This window comes from Saccopteryx bilineata, chromosome 3, assembly GCF_036850765.1.
Source record: "Saccopteryx bilineata isolate mSacBil1 chromosome 3, mSacBil1_pri_phased_curated, whole genome shotgun sequence".
In the NCBI taxonomy this organism is placed as follows: Eukaryota; Metazoa; Chordata; class Mammalia; order Chiroptera; family Emballonuridae; genus Saccopteryx; species Saccopteryx bilineata.
Window position 1 is genome coordinate 120,278,884 of NC_089492.1, and position 18,512 is coordinate 120,297,395.

At 35.9% G+C, this 18,512-nt stretch overlaps 1 protein-coding gene across 2 annotated transcripts in view; it reads right to left on the reverse strand.

Annotated features, from left to right (window-relative positions):
• Window positions 1–18,512, reverse strand: part of VPS54 (VPS54 subunit of GARP complex) — a 114,950-nt gene that overhangs the window by 53,377 nt on the left and 43,061 nt on the right. For both annotated transcript variants that reach the window (XM_066267231.1, XM_066267232.1), the window contains 6 exons: window positions 17,441–17,596; window positions 14,486–14,727; window positions 12,673–12,751; window positions 10,449–10,483; window positions 8,124–8,255; window positions 3,871–4,256 (listed from right to left, as the gene is read on the reverse strand). In XM_066267231.1, coding sequence (XP_066123328.1) covers window positions 3,871–4,256; window positions 8,124–8,255; window positions 10,449–10,483; window positions 12,673–12,751; window positions 14,486–14,727; window positions 17,441–17,576 — 1,010 coding nt within the window. In that variant the 5' untranslated portion in view covers window positions 17,577–17,596. The remainder of the gene's footprint in view (window positions 1–3,870; window positions 4,257–8,123; window positions 8,256–10,448; window positions 10,484–12,672; window positions 12,752–14,485; window positions 14,728–17,440; window positions 17,597–18,512) is intronic.

The following is an 18,512-nucleotide window of genomic DNA, read 5'->3' on the forward strand; positions in this document are numbered from 1 at the left end:
TAGCAAGGAAAAAAGTTAACAATGGTGAAAACAAAGAGTTTCTACATAAACCTACACAATAATGGAGAGCAAATTATACTATATTCTCAAATTTCAAAGTAACTAAAGTTTTTCTACATCAAAACCTGCAAGAGGCCCTGGCCAGTTGGCTCAGTGGTAGAGCGTCGGCGTGGCGTGCCGAAGTCCGGGGTTCGATTCCCATCCAGGGCACACAGGAGAAGCGCCCATCTGCTTCTCCACCCCTCCCCCTCTCCTTCCTCTCTGTCTCTCTCTTCCCCTCCCGCATTGGAGCAAAGATGGCCCAGGCGCTGGGGATGGCTTAATGGCCTCTGCCCCAGGCGCTAGAGTGGCTCTGGTCGCAACAGAGCGACACCCCGGATGGGCAGAGAATTGCCCCCCTGGTGGGCATGCCGGGTGGATCCTGGTCGGGCGCATGCGGGAATCTGTCTGACTGCCTCCCTGTTTTCAGCTTCAGAAAAATACAAAAAAAAAAAAACAAAAAAAAAAACACAAAAAAACCTGCAAGATATCAAAGTTCAAATATTTTCTTAGACCTATAAGGAGATTTCTGTATTTTATATGCTTAAGCATTTGAATGTCATTAACCACAGAAATAACTTTAGTTAAATTAGTATAGATCACAAATGATATATTTTGTTACTGATTATAGTACATAATTTTATTGCTAATAGAAGAATTTCATTCCATGAATAATGGTTAAACATCTTTATGTCCTAATAATTCAAACTGCACAATTTTGCAACAATTTAGGCAGTAAAATCATTTGTTTTTTTATTACAAAAGTCAACAAATGTACAAAGGGCTATTTTAATAATTATGAATTCAAAGAGCCAAAATTTTGTTATGTAAATTACTGTCCACAGTCAGAAGACAGAATCAAACCAGGATTTTTACACTGATAACATACACTATACCCCTAACACAATAGTAGAGCCCTTTTGAATAGGGACAGGAAGATGTTTTAGTTGAAAATTTTGTTTTAAAAAGAATAAAATAATGTAAGAAGATGTTACCACTTTAATTCCAAATCCTGATAAAGTAGCGTATCCAAGGGTAATTTCAAACCAGTTTTCTCAATTCTATTGTATTTCAGAGTCTCCTAAAGAGCTTTAAACAAATACAGTATGCAGGTCTTACCCTCTAGGAAGTCTAACCTAATTGGTTTGGATGGGGTGTAGTATGCTTTTTTAAAAGCTCTTATTAGAGTTCTAATTTGCAGCCAGGATTAAGAACGACAGTTATACATGAAATAAAAATTATAATCAGGAACAATGATTATGAAAAGTAAAAAAAAGGAAAGAAAGAATAAGAGAATGATACAAAGAGTCACGATACATTTGGTAATACTCTGGATCATTCAGATTCTATAAATGTATATCAAAGATTTTTCCCAAGATATTTAGGACCCATTAGAAAGATTAAAAAAAACACACACATAAATGATAAAATATGGAAGAATGTTATTAAATTTCATTACAAAGTATAAACAAAAGTTTTGAGAGTTCAGAAGTCAAAGAAATTTATACAGAAAATAATACCAAGGTCAAAAAATATAGAAAGAATGAGAAAAAACCATACATAAGCATTTTTACTATCACTAACTAGAAAATATGTATATGATATTAGGTTAATAGTACAGAGAAGTATCATATACAAATAAGAATATTCAAATTCTTTTAAAATAAATAGAGGATTAACTACTGGAAGATTTTGGTATCTAAGCTCCTTTTAAAAGCATTAGAAAAATAAAATCATAGCTGAAAGCAAACTGGGACTAAGTTCTATCAAATGGAAAGACTACAGAGTCCTTTGGTTCTACTGAAAGATTTCTTATTTTAAGTAAGACCTTATGCTTTTCTAAGCTATGTCCCACAAAAATGACTAAAATTTGTTCTCTACTATAAAAAAAAAGGAGTAAAGTGTATGAAATTCAAGTAGAATATCTGTTTTCTCCTACTGGGAGCAAATAATCATGCTAATAAACTAAGAACATAGCTTATAACACTAATGCTTACAGTAAGCAAGAGACCTAAAATATGTTATCCTAACTGATCATACAAAAATACAGAGTCCAAAATTATTCTTTTTTTTTTTTTTTTTAATTTATTCACTTTTAGAGAGGAGAGAGAGAGGGAGAGAGAGACAGAGAGGTAGAGAGAGGAGAGAGAGACAGAGAGAGAGAGAAGGGGGAGGAGCTGGAAGCATCAACTCCCATATGTGCCTTGACCAGGCAAGCCCAGGGTTTCGAACCAGTGACCTCAGCATTTCCAGGTCGACGCTTTATCCACTGTGCCACCACAGGTCAGGCCCAAAATTATTCTTATTCTTAGTCTGACTAGTTTCCTCCACTAAGGTTAGAGCTCCATAGCAATCTGTACTTTCACCATCATATTGTACTACACTGTATCATGACTACCCAGTAATTTCTGTCTCCCTTCTCCTCCCAAATAAATTGCAGAAAGAGAAGAACATCTCTACTTTCTTCATAGCTGTATTTCCAGTATTCTGTCTTGTGTCTGAAACAGAGCTGATCAAAAACCATTTCTTCAATGAATGAATCTATCAATTATTTATGTAATTAAATTTGGGCCAAGTTTTTTTTTTTTTTTTTTTTTTTTTTTTTTTGCATTTTTCTGAAGCTGGAAACAGGGAGAGACAGACAGACTCCCGCATGCGCCCGACCGGGATCCACCCGGCACGCCCACCAGGGGCGACGCTCTGCCCACCAGGGGGCGATGCTCTGCCCATCCTGGGCGTCGCCATGTTGCGACCAGAGCCACTCTAGCGCCTGGGGCAGAGGCCACAGAGCCATCCCCAGCGCCCGGGCCATCTTCGCTCCAATGGAGCCCTGGCTGCGGGAGGGGAAGAGAGAGACAGAGAGGAAGGCGCGGCGGAGGGGTGGAGAAGCAAATGGGCGCTTCTCCTGTGTGCCCTGGCCGGGAATCGAACCCGGGTCCTCCGCACGCTAGGCCGACGCTCTACCGCTGAGCCAACCGGCCAGGGCCTGGGCCAAGTTTTAAAACATGCTTCCTAAATAAATGTTCCAATTAGATATTCTTAATCATTAAGAACCTATAATTCAATTAAAATAAACTTATTTTGCAGCTAAGTTTTCCGGAATATATTAAGTATCTTCTAAACTGCAGAGCATATATCATCCATAGAACTTCTCTGTAGTTCTCAGTAGTCTAAGGTTTGGGTGGGTTTCCTAGCAAATAGAAACTTCTACAAGGACACTGAATGAAATTTTGATGGCTTGCAACTGGTCTATTTATAAATTAAACATTTTGCCATGATCTCACATAAAATACTAAAATCCTAACCTTAGATGTATTTTCAAAATATGAACTTGGGAGAAATTGGTTTTTTTCCATCACCATGTGAAATATGTTATAATGTGATAAACAGAATAAAAATCAAAAATAAAATTTAGTAATTATTACATTTAAAACCTGTTCAAGAACTTTGAAAATAAACTTAATTTTAGATCAACTGGTATTCCTTCTTCTACCTTGATGTACTATCTTAACAAAAAACTATTTCAAAAATTTCAAAATGTTATTTTCAAAGTTGTGATTGGCCTTTCATTGCTTTCATTCACAAGAAAATTAAATTTTGCTTCTTCATCCAAATATCCCTGTATATATTGGTCTTTATGGGTTTTGTTTGTTTAGCTAAGACTAAAATACCAAAATAACAACGTTACTAAAGAGATCAATCTGGAAGAAAAAATAACTATGTAACTTTAAATATATTCATACTTCTTCATAATTTCAAATATGGACTACTGAAAATGTATCCTTTAAAAATGTCTAACATTGTTTCTAATGGTTTACTTAATTGACATACCGGAAGCTGTGAATGCCCTGAAGTTCCTGTTGTAGAACCTCTTGTGTTGTTGCTATTAAGTCCAATGCTCCAACAAATTCAGAAGTAGATAACAACACCTGAACTGTAGGTTGAGTCTGGTGTACAGTGGCCATTAACTTCAGTTTATTGTACACTTTAACACAATTATTTCTGGTAAGTGCCAGTCTTAAAATATGTAGTGATCCTTCACACATTACTTTATCAATCTGTGCAATTTTATCTCGAAGCACTTTTACAGCCTGGGAAGTTTTCTTGAGGTAGTCCTGCAATTCGTGTTGAGAGGTCATTGCATGAAAAAATGCTTCTGAACGCAGAGAGATCTGGTGAGCAATGTTTACTTCCACAATATCCAGATAATGGCTCAGCTTAAGAGGGAAGGGGAAAAAAAATCATGGAGTATTATAAGTATACCTTCCTTGGCTATCCAAATATTTACTGAAAATGTTATAAAATTTCTACATGTGTTTTAAATCACATTGTGTGAACTGTTTTATAATGGGATCCTTGATGTTGGGCATAACAAAATGGAAGAGAAGGTGAGGTACAGCTCAAAGATTAATAAATATAAGACAACACAGTAGATGGCGATTCACCTTCTTCTGCTGTTCACCTTCTTCTGCTGCTCTTGCCATTACAGCCCTCTAAACACCAACCACTTTCTAGAAAGTAAGAGTACCCCACAGTCACCTCAAGTTCTAAGATCTAGAGATAATGATCTCCTTAACCCCCAAACATCATTGCCATCTCCAACATCGCTTATCTGACTAAAAAGTAATTACATTTACTATTTATTGACCTTCTCCTTCTACATACCAGGCACTAGTATTTTCTAAACATCATTTTCTAATTTTAACAATCTTGGTATATAGCTATTATTATTATTCTCATTTCACAGATGAGGAAACTGAGGCTCAGAGACATTAAAACTCTTGAATAAAGTCACATAGTTAGTAAGTGGCAAAGCTAAAATTTGAACCCAGGTCTGTCTGACTCAAAAGCTGAAGTTGTTTCTACCATACCACACTGCCTCAAAATGCTAACGAATCCATAAAAGACAGGTTGGTGGTCTAGTCACAAGTTTCAAAAAGTCCTAAAATTCATTTGGATCTTTATTTTTTAAGGCTTATTTTACTTTTCAAAAATTATTCTTTTATCAATTTGTAAAACTCAGTTTATCTCCTATATATTTTCCTCTTAAGATGTTGACAAATGCCTTAAACAATTAGTTCATATATGTTTTTGTTACACTACCAATATTAGTTCCCAGAGTAACATATGTTAAAAATGTTTTCTAATTTCAAATATAGACTTCTAAAACTTGAATTATCTTTTCTTCCCTTCTAACTACACATGCCTTTCCAATTCTCTTCCACTTTTTCACTTATAGATTCTTCAACCTATAGTTCAAAATTTACAAATTATTTTGCACATCTCAGGAGAATTCATAGCATTAAAGGGTTAATGGACTTTCAAGATATAGGTCTCATAAGATTGGAAGAGATTATTTGGTCACCAAGCCAGTTTTCTTAAAACTGTGCAGGATCACAATATCTTCAGTAAGGCTCTTTCAGTAATCTATTATAATATAAAATAGGTTACAAACAAATTTTCCCACAGTTTAAGTCTCTTGCATTTATATCCTCCTGCTGTTGTTCTTTTCATCTTCACTACAGCTATTCATTTACTTACCTAAAAAACAATAGGGGGACAAAGATACTAAGGGTACAATGCAAGCTAAAATGGACTCAGTTTTCAGAATAGTGAATGAAGAATGGGTAATTCCTTTAGGACAGTGAGATTCAGAAGGCAGTTCATATGCTGCTGCCAGTCTGTGAACTGTTAAGCAGATCCATGATAAAATAAGAAACTTTGCTGGGAAGAAAATCAACTACATCAATACGCCTACCACATTGTTTTTTCGTAAAAAGACTTTCTTAATGAAGGAAGTAGCGCAATGATTTACATTCTAGTGCAAACTGTGGGCCAGCACTGTGGATAGCACTGCAGTGGATACAGATTTCTCTGATTCCTGCTGTAGTATCCCCTCTCTTTAAAGCTAGCAAGATAAAACAGCTTATACAATCATAAAGTGAGACTGAAACTGCCCTCAGAATCATTCTTCCATTACTTTTCTAAGAATAGAGCAGAATGAGAAGGAACCAGAATGTAAATATATATAACAAACATGATTCTGCAATTTACAAAAACAAAAAAAGTCCAGTACTCTAGCCACTTTAGACATTTAACATAAGCGAACTGTTTCATTTGAATTTCAAAGATTTTAGCAACTTATCAATATTCTATTGATCTATTCTTTTCAAAGGCATAATATTTTCATAATTTATTTCTTATTAAAATTCTAAAAAGGGAACAATTTTTAAAATATTCCCTAAAATTATCTATACAGAGCAATGAAATTTTCATTGGCTTTTGTTTTTTTCTTTTTTTTTTTTATTTATTTATTTATTTTTACAGAGGCAGAGATAGACAGGGACAGACAGGAACGGAGAGAGATGAGAAGCATCAATCATCAGCTTCTCGTTGCGCGTTGCGACTTCTTAGTTGTTCATTGATTGCTCTCTCACATGTGCCTTGACCGCGGGCCTTCAGCAGACCGAGTAACCCCCTGCTGGAGCCAGCGACCTTGGGTCCAAGCTGATGAGCTCCCCGCTCAAGCCATATGAGCCCGCGCTCAAGCTGGCCACCTCGGGGTCTCGAACCTGGGTCCTTCCGCATCCCAGTCCGACGCTCTATCCACTGCGCCACCACCTGGTCAGGCTGTTTTTTTTCTTTTTAAAAAAATTGAATTTATTGGGGTGACATTTGTTGATAAAATTATACAGGCTTCAGGATTTTTCTCTTTTAAGGTATTACTCTACCAGGATACATATTTGGAATGTGAAAAAGGAGTTTGGGAGTGAGCCTTTGTCCATAACCCCACCATTTTCATCAGATTTATGAATTTGTTCTTAGTCAAGGAGAACCTTTATTAGTAAAAATCTTGCCAAAGGAAAAAGTGAATTCATTTTGTTTTTAACAGTTAGAAAAGGAATATTCATAATTCTTTTCTTATATTTCTTCTCCTATCCTCCCCAAGCTGTCCTTTCTTTAGTTACTGAGGAATACTGGACCTAATTTATTGAATTGTCTTCTTGAGACAGCTTTCATACTGTCAAGAGATGTCACTAGACTAAAACAAAATGCTTTCTTCTCAGTTTAAGTACCACGGTTTTAGAAAAAAAAAAAGCTTTAACTGTGTGAAAGAAAAAGAGATCAAAGGTCTTTACTTCCTATTCAAATTTTAAAAGATTCTTGATATGAGTTAAAATATTTTTAAAGTTCTACATTTTAAGTGACATTCAAGATGTTGACTTTTGAAATATAGAATACTGTAAAAAAAATTAAAATGAGACTATGCAAAAGACTAGGCTTTGCAAAACTAAAACTACAATAAAGATATTGATATGATATTTTTGCTTTAAAATAATCACTATATAAATGAGAAAAACTTTCGTCTCAGGAAAAGTTGATTTTCTGTGCTTTAAATCATAAAGAAGATAAACAATATATTGTTTGGGATGAATGTAAAACAATTATATGTGTTATCTAATATATCCTTTCAACTGAAATTCCATTGTCTGACCAGGCAGTGGTGCAGTGGATAGAGCATTGGCCTGGGACACTGAGGACCCAGGTTCAAAACCCTGAGGTCTCCCGGCTTGAGCATGGGTTCATTTGGCTTGAGCATGGGGTCACTGGCTTGAGCATGGGATCATAAACATGACCCCATGGTGCTGGCTTGAGCAAGGGGTCACTGGCTTGGCTAGAAACCCCCTACCCCCATAAAAGCACACAAGGAAGCAATCAATGAGCAACGAAAGTGCCACAACTATGAGTTGATGCTTATCATCTCTCTCCCTTCCTGTCTGTCTGCCCCCCCCACACTAAAAATAATTTAAGAAAAATTGAAAAAAAAGAAATTCCATCAGTTATTATTTCAGATAATAAGCATTCAAACAATAATCTTTTCCTTTTCACCAGCACAACTTGTATTCCATTGAATCAAAATAGTTACTTTAGCAAGAATGATTCGAAGGCTTATTATTATCTGTAATAACAAAATGAAATGAAAAGAAATAGTGCCTACTAAATAACTAAACATGAACCTACACCAAGTAGCACCACTTAACCAGAATAAAATTTTCTATGTGGAAAAGTAAAATAGGAAATACCTTTTCTTGTAGCAACTTTGAGGAAGCTGCATCACGATTTCCTTTTCCACCAGCAGTATTAAAATGAGACCATGGTAAAACTGAATTAAAAGTTAAAGAATCGTCCAAGGCAAAATCTGGTTTCATAAAAATCTATTAAAAAAATGCATTTCCCTCAATTAGAAAAACATTTTCTTTACATCCATTATCCCTTTAATATAAGACCATTAAATAAAAATTAATTTGGATCTCAAGCAGAAACAGCAAAAGCAAGTGACAAGCTGAGTTATTTACATAAAAATCTGTAGAAAAATGTAGAAATAAAGTCTCATCAAACTAAACATGTTTGTGAAAGATAGAAAAATGAATTTTTTTTGCCTTTACCAATGGAAATGATCGTTCTATTACAACTTGATCAAATGCTCTAGAGCAGTCCCAAGGAGAGATATCACACTTACCCTAAAATTTCTGTACTTTTTCCTACAGATAGTGCTTTTTTTTAATGCCAGATATCGATTTCTTTATACTTATATTTCTACTTTCTCCTGTTCAAAATTGTTTTGTTAGAATAGACATAAACTAAATTTTAAAACCAAAACAAATTCAATTTTATGAAAAGCCTATTCCTTTTCTCTTACATATCATATCCATCTGGGTACTAAATCCTACTCATTATATTTCCTAAATATTGCTTGAATCCCCTCTCTCTTCTGTCTCCACAGAATTTCATCAGTGCAGTTTTCCATTAACTCTTGGTTACAATAAATGGACATTTAATAATGTCCTTCCCTGACCTATCCACTGTTTTGCTGTCAGATATCCCTTTAAAATGCAAGTATAACTGAATTAACTTCTCTGTTTAAATCTCTCAATGGATTCCCATAACCCACAGACCAAACTCTAGAATGGCATCCATAGCCCTTCATTTTTTTTTTTTACCCACTTACCTTTTTGTATCTTGCCACTCCCACTATTTATAAGATAAATTCAAGCAGTACTCAACTATCTTCTGTACCCTCTTATGCTTAAGTATCTTTTATACATGGTTTTGGCCTAGAATGCTCCTATCTTCCTAGAGAATTACTTCCAATCAAAAGGGCAAACACATGTTTCTGTATATGACACAGAGATTAATCACCCCATCTCTAAACACAAGTTTGTTATGTACACTTATTTTTCTCATACATAACAAAAATTATTTACTTAATATGTATATCTCCCCCTGGAATACGTTCCTGTAAGACTGAATTTATAGCTTATCAATCTTTGTATCCCCATAAGGCCTGAAACATGCTTTAATCAGTTAATTACTTCATTAATTTCTATCCTATATTTTAATATTTTTACTGATTCATTTTGTCTATATCCAAAAATTGTTATGAATGTGATCGGAAAAATCTATCTAGGGACATGAGTATATTTTCTAGTCACTGCTTTAGTGTTATTGAAAGTATTGATTAATTCAATAAGTATTTACTGATTGTCTAACTCTTATGCTAGGCACTAAGAGGAAACAAAAATAAATTATTACAGAAATACTAATCTCAACAATCCTTAGTCCAAGGGATATGATAAAATATACACATAAATATCTTATAGGGGGGAGAGTGACAAACACCTTAAAAGTGAAGGCTGGGGTCTAGATAAAATGCTGTGGGAATTCAGCAAAGAGGGCAATTATCTTCAGTTGGGGGAAAATGTATTCATGTAAAGTTGTCATTTAAGCAAAAGACTATAAAGGATTAGCTATAGGGAGATGATGGAAAAGTCTTCTGAGCTAAGGAACAGTGCAAGTAAAGCATGAAGCCAGCAGAACAGTTTGGCTGAAGTACGGAACGTGTAAGAATTAGGAGACAAAAGTTAAAGAGTGTAACTACAATGGAAATGAATAATTAGGGGCTTTACATTACAAAGTTTGAATTTTATTTTACAGGATTCAAAGAACTTTAAAAATGACCGCCCTCTCCTTTTTGTTTCTGTCTCACCCTAAACAGCAATTAGCACAGATCTCTCTGAGAAGCTGATGAATGCAATGAATTCTTTTCCTAGTGAGAAACCTTATCTATTACACATCTCTACAAAATTTTTCTTACAAAAAAATATCTTTTTAATAATTTGAAGGTATTGTAAGATCAACAAAATTCTTTTAGAATGGAGAGACTTAAACATATGTGTAGGTTTAGGTGAAGAAGAAGAGTTTGAGGATACACAGGAGAGCAAAGTGATGTAACAGTGTCAGAAGAGGCAAAGTGATCAATGTGTTAGAAACAGCTAAATGAAAGCTTAAGGACAAAACTAAATATCAAATATTAAAAAGCAGTCTTCTCATTTTTTAAGCTTTGTTACCTTAGGTACTTGCTCCAGATCTGTCCTGGATTTATCTTTGAAAAAAAGGGAAAATGTGATTTTTTTAAACTTGTTTTCATTTTACTTCCATAAAATATACTTTGACAAGATTCAATACTGTATACTATGTCACAACCAAATAACCACTTAAGTTTCTTTGTTCAACAAGTATCTATCAAGCACCTCCTATATCCCTAGTAGTATGCAAAGCACTGAATAAAGCATATGTTCAAATAACTTTAATCAATTGTATAGCAGCAATAAAACAACTCAATACATTTTAAGTGAGAATAACTGGTCTACAATGAATTAGTCTACAACGATTAGCTATGCAGAAAGCTTGATGCTATCTTTTTAAGTTTTGGAGAGATTAAATTTTGCAGGCTATGTAGTTTTTAAATATGAATTAAATTGTAAAATAGGAACACTATTTTACTGTTCAAAATAACCACCATCCCTTCCAGAATTTCTTTTAATCAAAGATTTTTAAAAATATATTAATTTTCTTCTAACACGCTTTAGTTTGTATCATCTACAACCTGCATTTGAAACTACTTTACCTTCTTCTCACCAATGAGATCTGACAAGGTACCCTCCATTCCAAAAGTAACCCCTCCTGCCTCTTCTGTGAGCTCACTTCATCAAGTATCCTGCCTCTCACCAAATCGTCAACATCTTCCTCCTTCTAAGAGCATTTTCTTCTCTGCATATAAACATGTTCTGATCCCTTCCATTAAAATAAAGGGAGGGAAACAGGGTGGAAGATAAAACATAGGACCCAGACTACACTGAGGCAAAAGAAGACCTCAGGTGTAAATTTTTTTTTCTTTTTATTTTTTTGAGAGGCAGAGAGAGAGAGAAAGAGAGGAATAATTAAGCTATATGTGCTCTGACCGCGGAATCCAACCTGGCAACCTCTGCGCTCTGGGAGGATGCTCCAACCAAGCAATCCAAACAGGGCTTAATTTTTATTGATTTTTAGAGAGACAGAGAGAAGAAGGGACAGAGAGGGGAGGTGGAAGGGAAGCATTCGTTTAGTTTGTTGTTCTACTCAGTCCTGCACTCACTGGTCGCTTCATGTGTGCCCTGACCAGGGATCGAACCTGCAACTTTGTTGTTTCTGGAAGATGCTCTTAAACCAACTGAGCAAACCGGCCAGGGCATTTGGGTACAAAACTTAAGAAAGCATCTACTCTCAAGGTTAAGCAAAGGTCTCCCTTGTCTCATCCAGTCGGAGCCATGCAAATATTCTTCCACTCTGTTCCCTCTGTAGTCAATACCCTTTATCTCAAATCTTCAAGTCACATCCACATTGGTAAGTCTCCATTTCTTTCTCTTGCAATCACACCTTAATATATAGTATAGAGGTTTCTGTAACCACCATTCCAATTTAAACCTCTCCTTAAGATCTCCTAAGTTGCCAAATCCATGGACTTCTCAGTGTGCAAACTGAAGTATTCTGACATTGCAGAATAATCATTCTCACTACCTTTCATTTCAAATGTGGAACTTTCTCTTGGTTGACTCTTTTGTCTCTGACTACTTCTTTATAGTCTTCTTTCACAAGTAGCTCATTTTCTATCTGCGTCTTAAATATGACAGCTTTCTAATGTTGTTACCAGTTATTTTCTTCTCACTACTTACATCCATCCTGGATGATCCTATCTAAGCCCTTGGCTATTATCAACTACCAGGCTATTGTCTATGCTACCAACATATCATCTATGATAATATCTACTATACCTACATCTCTAGCCCAGATCTTTTTCCTGAGCTCCAGGTTGTATTCCAGACATTTTTGCAAAACTGCAATTAAACCAGATTCCATCACTCCAAAATTCCTCCTTTTATACTGCTCGATATATAGAACTGCTATTTTTGGCATATTTATTTAACCTTACTCTGGAGACCATCAGTTTCTTGAGGACAGGGACTATTTCTTATTCATCTATTTTTAAGCATCAAGAAAAGTACAAAGCACCCAGATATTAAACAAGTATTTGTTAAATTGAAAACAACAATACCATCAGACCCAAGACTTTTCTCTTAAAAGCTTTTATAAAATATTATAATTGTAAGCTATAAAAATTTCACTAGAAATAATAATTATATATATGTCAGCCAACAAGGTCCCAAAATGAAGATTTTGTTCAAATTATTTATGCTATGCCACAAATAGCACATATTCATCTACATATTATCTACAAATAGCACATATTCATACCATGAGTATGTAAGAGAGTCCTGTCAAAAGTATCTTTGTGAGGACAAATATTCTTGCATCTCTCGTGAATCTTCTCTCTCTAATAAAAAGACAAATATATAATGTGATCAATATTGTGTGGCAATATGAATATTCAAAGCATCAAAATATTTTACAAAATAGCATCAGAATATACCAAATTAGATGTACGATTTTTAAACATGTCATCGCTACTGTCTTAAATTTAAATACAAATAAGTTTGCTTAATAAACTAAATATCTCTGAAATGTATAAACACCTATTTACTTAAAATACATAATTAGTAAAATATTCATAAATTTGGAATGAAGTGGGAAAGCAAATGACATCTCCTTACAAATACAACAAGCCAATTAAAATAATTATTGAAAAGAAAGAATATTTGAAAATTGAAAATTGATATACCTAACATAAAAAGATAGTTATTAAATAGTTGACACTTCCTCTGTGAGGAAAAAAAACGAACTCCACTCTGATTTCAGATAGATAACCACTGATAGCACTGTTATCTTTTAAGAGAAATAGTAAATAGGGCACATGGGTAAGTGTGGTACAAAAATAAACTGGACTAGTAGTTTTCAGAGTTCTGAAATAATTTTGTCAGAAACTACAGAACTGTCTTCCAAACAGGCTGTACCATTTTGCGTCCCTACCACAACAAATGAGAATTCCTATTATTTCATATCCTTGCCGACATTTGGTATTATCAGCGTTTTTTGAAATTTTGCCATTCTTTTATGTAGTGGCATCTCATCTCATCTTATTTATTTATTTATTTATTTATTTATCTTTTTAGAGAGAGGAGGGGAGGCAGAGACAGACTTCTGCATGAGCCCAACTGGGATCCACCCAGCAAGCCCACTAAGGGGTGATGCTCTGCCTATCTGGGACCCTTGCTCTGTTGCAACTGGAGCCATTTTTTAGCACCTGAGGAGGAGGTCATGGAGCCATCCTCCGTGCCCAGAGCCAACTCACTCCAATCGAGCCATGGTTGCAGGAGGAGAGAAGAGAGAGACAAAGAAGTGATGGGGGGAAGGATGGAGAAGCAGATGGGTGCCTCTCCTATGTGCCCTGACCGGGAATCGAACCCAGGACTTCCATCCACATGCTGGGCCAACACTCTATCACTGAGCCAGCTGGCCTGGGCTGCATCTCATTTTTTAATTTGCAATTCTCTAATGAGAAATGATAATGAGCATCTTTCCATGTTTATTTACCATCTTTGATGAGATGTCTGTTCAGATCTTTTACCCATTTTGTGTGTGTGTGTGTGTGTGCGCGCGCGCGTGCGCGGTAAAATTACAAAACATGAAATTTGGCAAATGTTACTGATGTTGACCATCTTTTCATGTTATTGGTCACCTGTATATTTTCACCAGAGAAATCTCTTCTCAAGTTCTTTGCCCATTTTTAAAATGAGTTACTTATTTTCTTATTGAGTTTTAAGAGTCCTTTGTATATTTTAGAGTACCAGTCCTTTATTATTTAATCATATTTCCTAGGCTTTACAGACCTAATAAAACCATTTTCTCCTTGGTAAGTATGGTGGGATTCATGTTGAATTTTTTTAGTACTATTTGGAACACGTCATTCTGAAAAATCATTGTAGTAAGTAAAATATATTTACATAAATCTAAGCAAAGAATTAAATACATCCCAGTACAAAATAATATATCTGAACAAAAAAGAATACCATAGGTTCCCCAAAGACTATTAGTCAAAATCCATTATAAATCAAACTAAAAATCTTTCTATTACTTATGACTTGACTATAACTTCAAGATTACATATTACCTGAGAGATGTCCTGTTGATACACTGTAAAATGTTCCTTGCTGATCTGTGGGAGGTAGAATGAAGGTATGACTTCAGTGTCCACAAAGTCCAATCCCCATGTTTTTGTGAAGAAGTCAGATTCTCTTTTTGCTAATCTAGGATCATTTAATGCTGCTGGGAGATTTACTTTGGAATGATATATAGTCCATCTATGTTGATCTGTAACTAGAGATGGGGCAACACATAAACTAATTGAATCACCTGCAAAAAGTAAACAAGAGAACTCTGTAAAGTAAGTTCTATGTTTGAAAGTAAATCCCGGAAAAATAAAAGTGTTTTATTCTTTATTATACGAAGCAAATAAATGCTCTTCCATAGCAAATGTTTTAATAAAAATCAGTCTGATTAAATAAAAGTGAACTGACCCTGGCCGGTTGGCTCAGTGGTAGAGCGTCAACTTGGCGTGCAGGAGTCCCAGGTTCGATTCCCGGCCAGGGCACACAGGAGAAGTGCCCATCTGCTTCTCCACCCCTCCCCCTCTTCTTCCTCTCTGTCTCTCTCTTCCCCTCCCACAGCCGAAGCTTCATTGGAGCAAAGTTAGCCCGGGCGCTGAGGATGGCTCTGTGGCCTCTGCCTCAGGCGCTGGAATGGCTCTGGTTGCAACATAGCGCTGTCCCAGATGGGCAGAGCATCGCCCCCTGGTGGGCGTGCTGGGTGGATCCTGGTCGGGCGCATGCGGGAGTCTGTCTGTCTGACTGCCTCCCCATTTCCAACTTCAGAAAAATACAAAAATAAATAAATCAATAAATAAATAATTTTAAAAAGTGAACTTTTGGCAGCAATGGCTAAGGGAGGAAAAAACGTGTGCAAAAAAAAGATATGCAAAATTTGAAGGTTGTAGTTACAGGGTGGGTTAGGTGATAAAGAAAGTTTTTAAATTAATTCCTTTCCTTACTATACAATTTCTCTATCTTTTGTGCATCATCAAAACTCTTCTACCTTCTGATGAATATCTTCTATCCTTTAATATTCTAGTTTTTCTCATAGGTAGGCCTTTTTTTCTATTTTAGTATGGCAGTACTGGTTCCAATATTCTTTCTTTGGCTTATAATTAGATAACATAAATGCTGCTGTGGCACTGACCATAGAGGACAGAAAAATATACAGTTGATTCTTTTTATTCACAATAGTTCTGTTCTAAAAAGTCACTCAACATTTAACTAGCAAATACTGAACCATTACTCCTAGTGGAATGCAGGGTTAGATTCCTGCAAATATCTGACCACAACATTTTTGTCAACTGATCAAGACAGAATCTTGTGCATGTTTCTGTTAAAAGGCATCTTACTTAATATATATTGTTCATTCATTAACATTGAACTTATGGCTAACACAACTATTAACTCATACTTGAACAAAGCTTATATAACATGAATATTTTCTTCATAAGGCATATTACAGCCTTCTTATGTTTAGGAACACTAGAAAGCACTTGAACACATTTTAAAAAGCAAAATCACCAACAAAAAGCATAAAAATGCAAAAAATGTGGCACTAAACAGACCACGAAAGGACACTTGTTTACAGCATGACAGCTGAAACAAGAAGGCAGAGTGGTGCCTTGTTCAGCCTCAGGTGGTAACGTGTATGTACATCAGGTGTTTTAAATTTGTCACTCCTCTGTGCATGTCTGCAAATGACCACAAAAGTGCCACAAATATTGATTTGGGGGTAACAAATAAATTTTAAAGATGAGGATTGACTTATGTTTAACTAAAGAACTTTCAATCTGTACCTACATTTTCAAAACATTTAAAAAAAATTTTCTTAAGTGAGAAGTGGGAGGCAGAGAGACAGACTCCTGCATGTGCCTGACTGAAATCCACCCAGCAATGCTGTGCCCATCAGGGGCTGTTGCTCCGTTGCTCAGCAACAAGCTCTTTTAGCACCTGAAGCGAGGTCATGGAGCCATCCTCAGCGCCCTGAGCCAACTTACTCCAACTAAGACATGGCTACGGGAGGCAAAGTGAGATAGAGAGAAGGGGGGGGGGAGAGAAGCAGATGTTTGCTCTCCTGTGTGCCCTGGCCAGGAATCAAACTTGGGACATCCATACACCAGGCCGACATTCTTCCACTGAGTCAACCAGCCAGGGCTTCAAAACATTTTTTCAGTTTATGTAACTTCTTTTACAGAAATGCATAAAAAGAACTAAATTCCAATTTCCTAATCTACTTTCTTCCAAATTATTTATCTCTTCAGTTTTAAAACCATAAAATTTCCTCTTTTAAGATAAGTACATGAAAGTAGTACAACCATTATGGAAGAAAGTATGGTGGTTCTTCAAAAAACTGAAAATAGAACTACCTTATGACCCAGCAATCCCTCTACTGGGTATATACCCCAAACTCTCAGAAACATTGATACGTAAAGACACATGCAGCCCCATGTTTATTGCAGCATTGTTCACAGTGGCCAGGACATGGAAACAACCAAAAAGCCCGTCAATAGATGACTGGATAAAGAAGATGTGGCACATATACACTATGGAATACTACTCAGCCATAAGAAATGATGACATCGGATCATTTACAGCAAAATGGTGGGATCTTGATAACATGATACGAAGCTAAATAAGTAAATCAGAAAAAAACAGGAACTGCATTATTCCATATGTAGGTGGGACATAAAAGTGAAACTAAGAGACATTGATAAGAGTGTGGTGGTTAGGGGGGGGAGGGGGAGGGGCACAAAGAAAACTAGATAGAAGGTGACAGAGGACAATCTGACTTTGGGTGATGGGTATGCAACATAATTGAACAACAAGATAACCTGGACATGTTATCTTTGAATATATGTATCCTGATTTATTGATGTCGCCCCATTAAAAAAAAAATTAAAAAAAAAAAAAAGATAAGTACATGGAAGCCGACTACTCATTTAAAGATAATACAAATCATCAAAAAAAAGTATTACCTGTGGGTTCCTTGGGACACACATCTGGCAGTGACTGCACAGGTCGAATGTGTTTTGCCGGATCTACCTCTTTTTTAAAGAAAACATCACTGCTGCTTCCTTGAGGCACTGGTGAAGAACTGTGGCTTGAAGCCATTGCATAAAATCACCACTTAACTGAAAATGAATATGAAACAAAAAATAATCAAAACACTTAATACAAATCAAAATTAATCTACTTCTGTGTAAGTATTATATATGTCACAACTTTCTTTCAAAAACAGACACATTAGTAAAAATTCCTCAAAGTAGAAGTACACAATTTAAATATGTGCTATTGAGTCACTCAATATTTATTTAGTTGTCCAAGAAAGTTATTTGTCCTTATTTAAAAAGTATTCTCCCCAAAGCGAACTATCCTTAGTTTTTTATCCAAAGTACAAATAGATATCAAACTTGTAACCAATATATATTTAAAAAGAAAACATTCCATTAATTCAAAAAGTACATAGTTCTCTCTTAAAAGTATAGTAATTATGCATTATAGCAAAATGGATAAGTACCTAGGTTCTTTGAAATGGACTCCCTGGGTTCATATCCCAGCCTCATGTACCAGCAATATAACCTTGAAGGAATTGATTTAACCTTTATGTGCTTTATCTTATCTACAATAATAGAGATGAAAAGAGATCCCATCTCATAAACACTTCCTAACAAAGAATAGATATATGTGAAGCATTTAAAACAATGCCTGCCTCAGCCCTGGCTGGGTTGGCTCAGCATTAGAGCATCGGCCAGCATGTGGAAGTCTCAGGTTCGATTCCTAGTTAGGGCACATGAAAAACGACCATCTGCTTCTCCATCCCTCCCCCTTCTCTCTCTCTCTCCCCCCTTTCTCTCTCTTCTCCTCTTGTAGCCATGGCTGGACTTGAGCAAGTTGGCCCCGGATGCTGAGCAAGTTGCCAACGAGGCCTCAACTTAGGCACTAAAATAGCTCATTGCCTAGCAACGGAGCAGCAGCCCAAGGTGGGCAGAGCATCACCCTTGGGGGCTTACTGGGTGGATCCTGGTCAGGGAGCATGCGGGAGTCTAT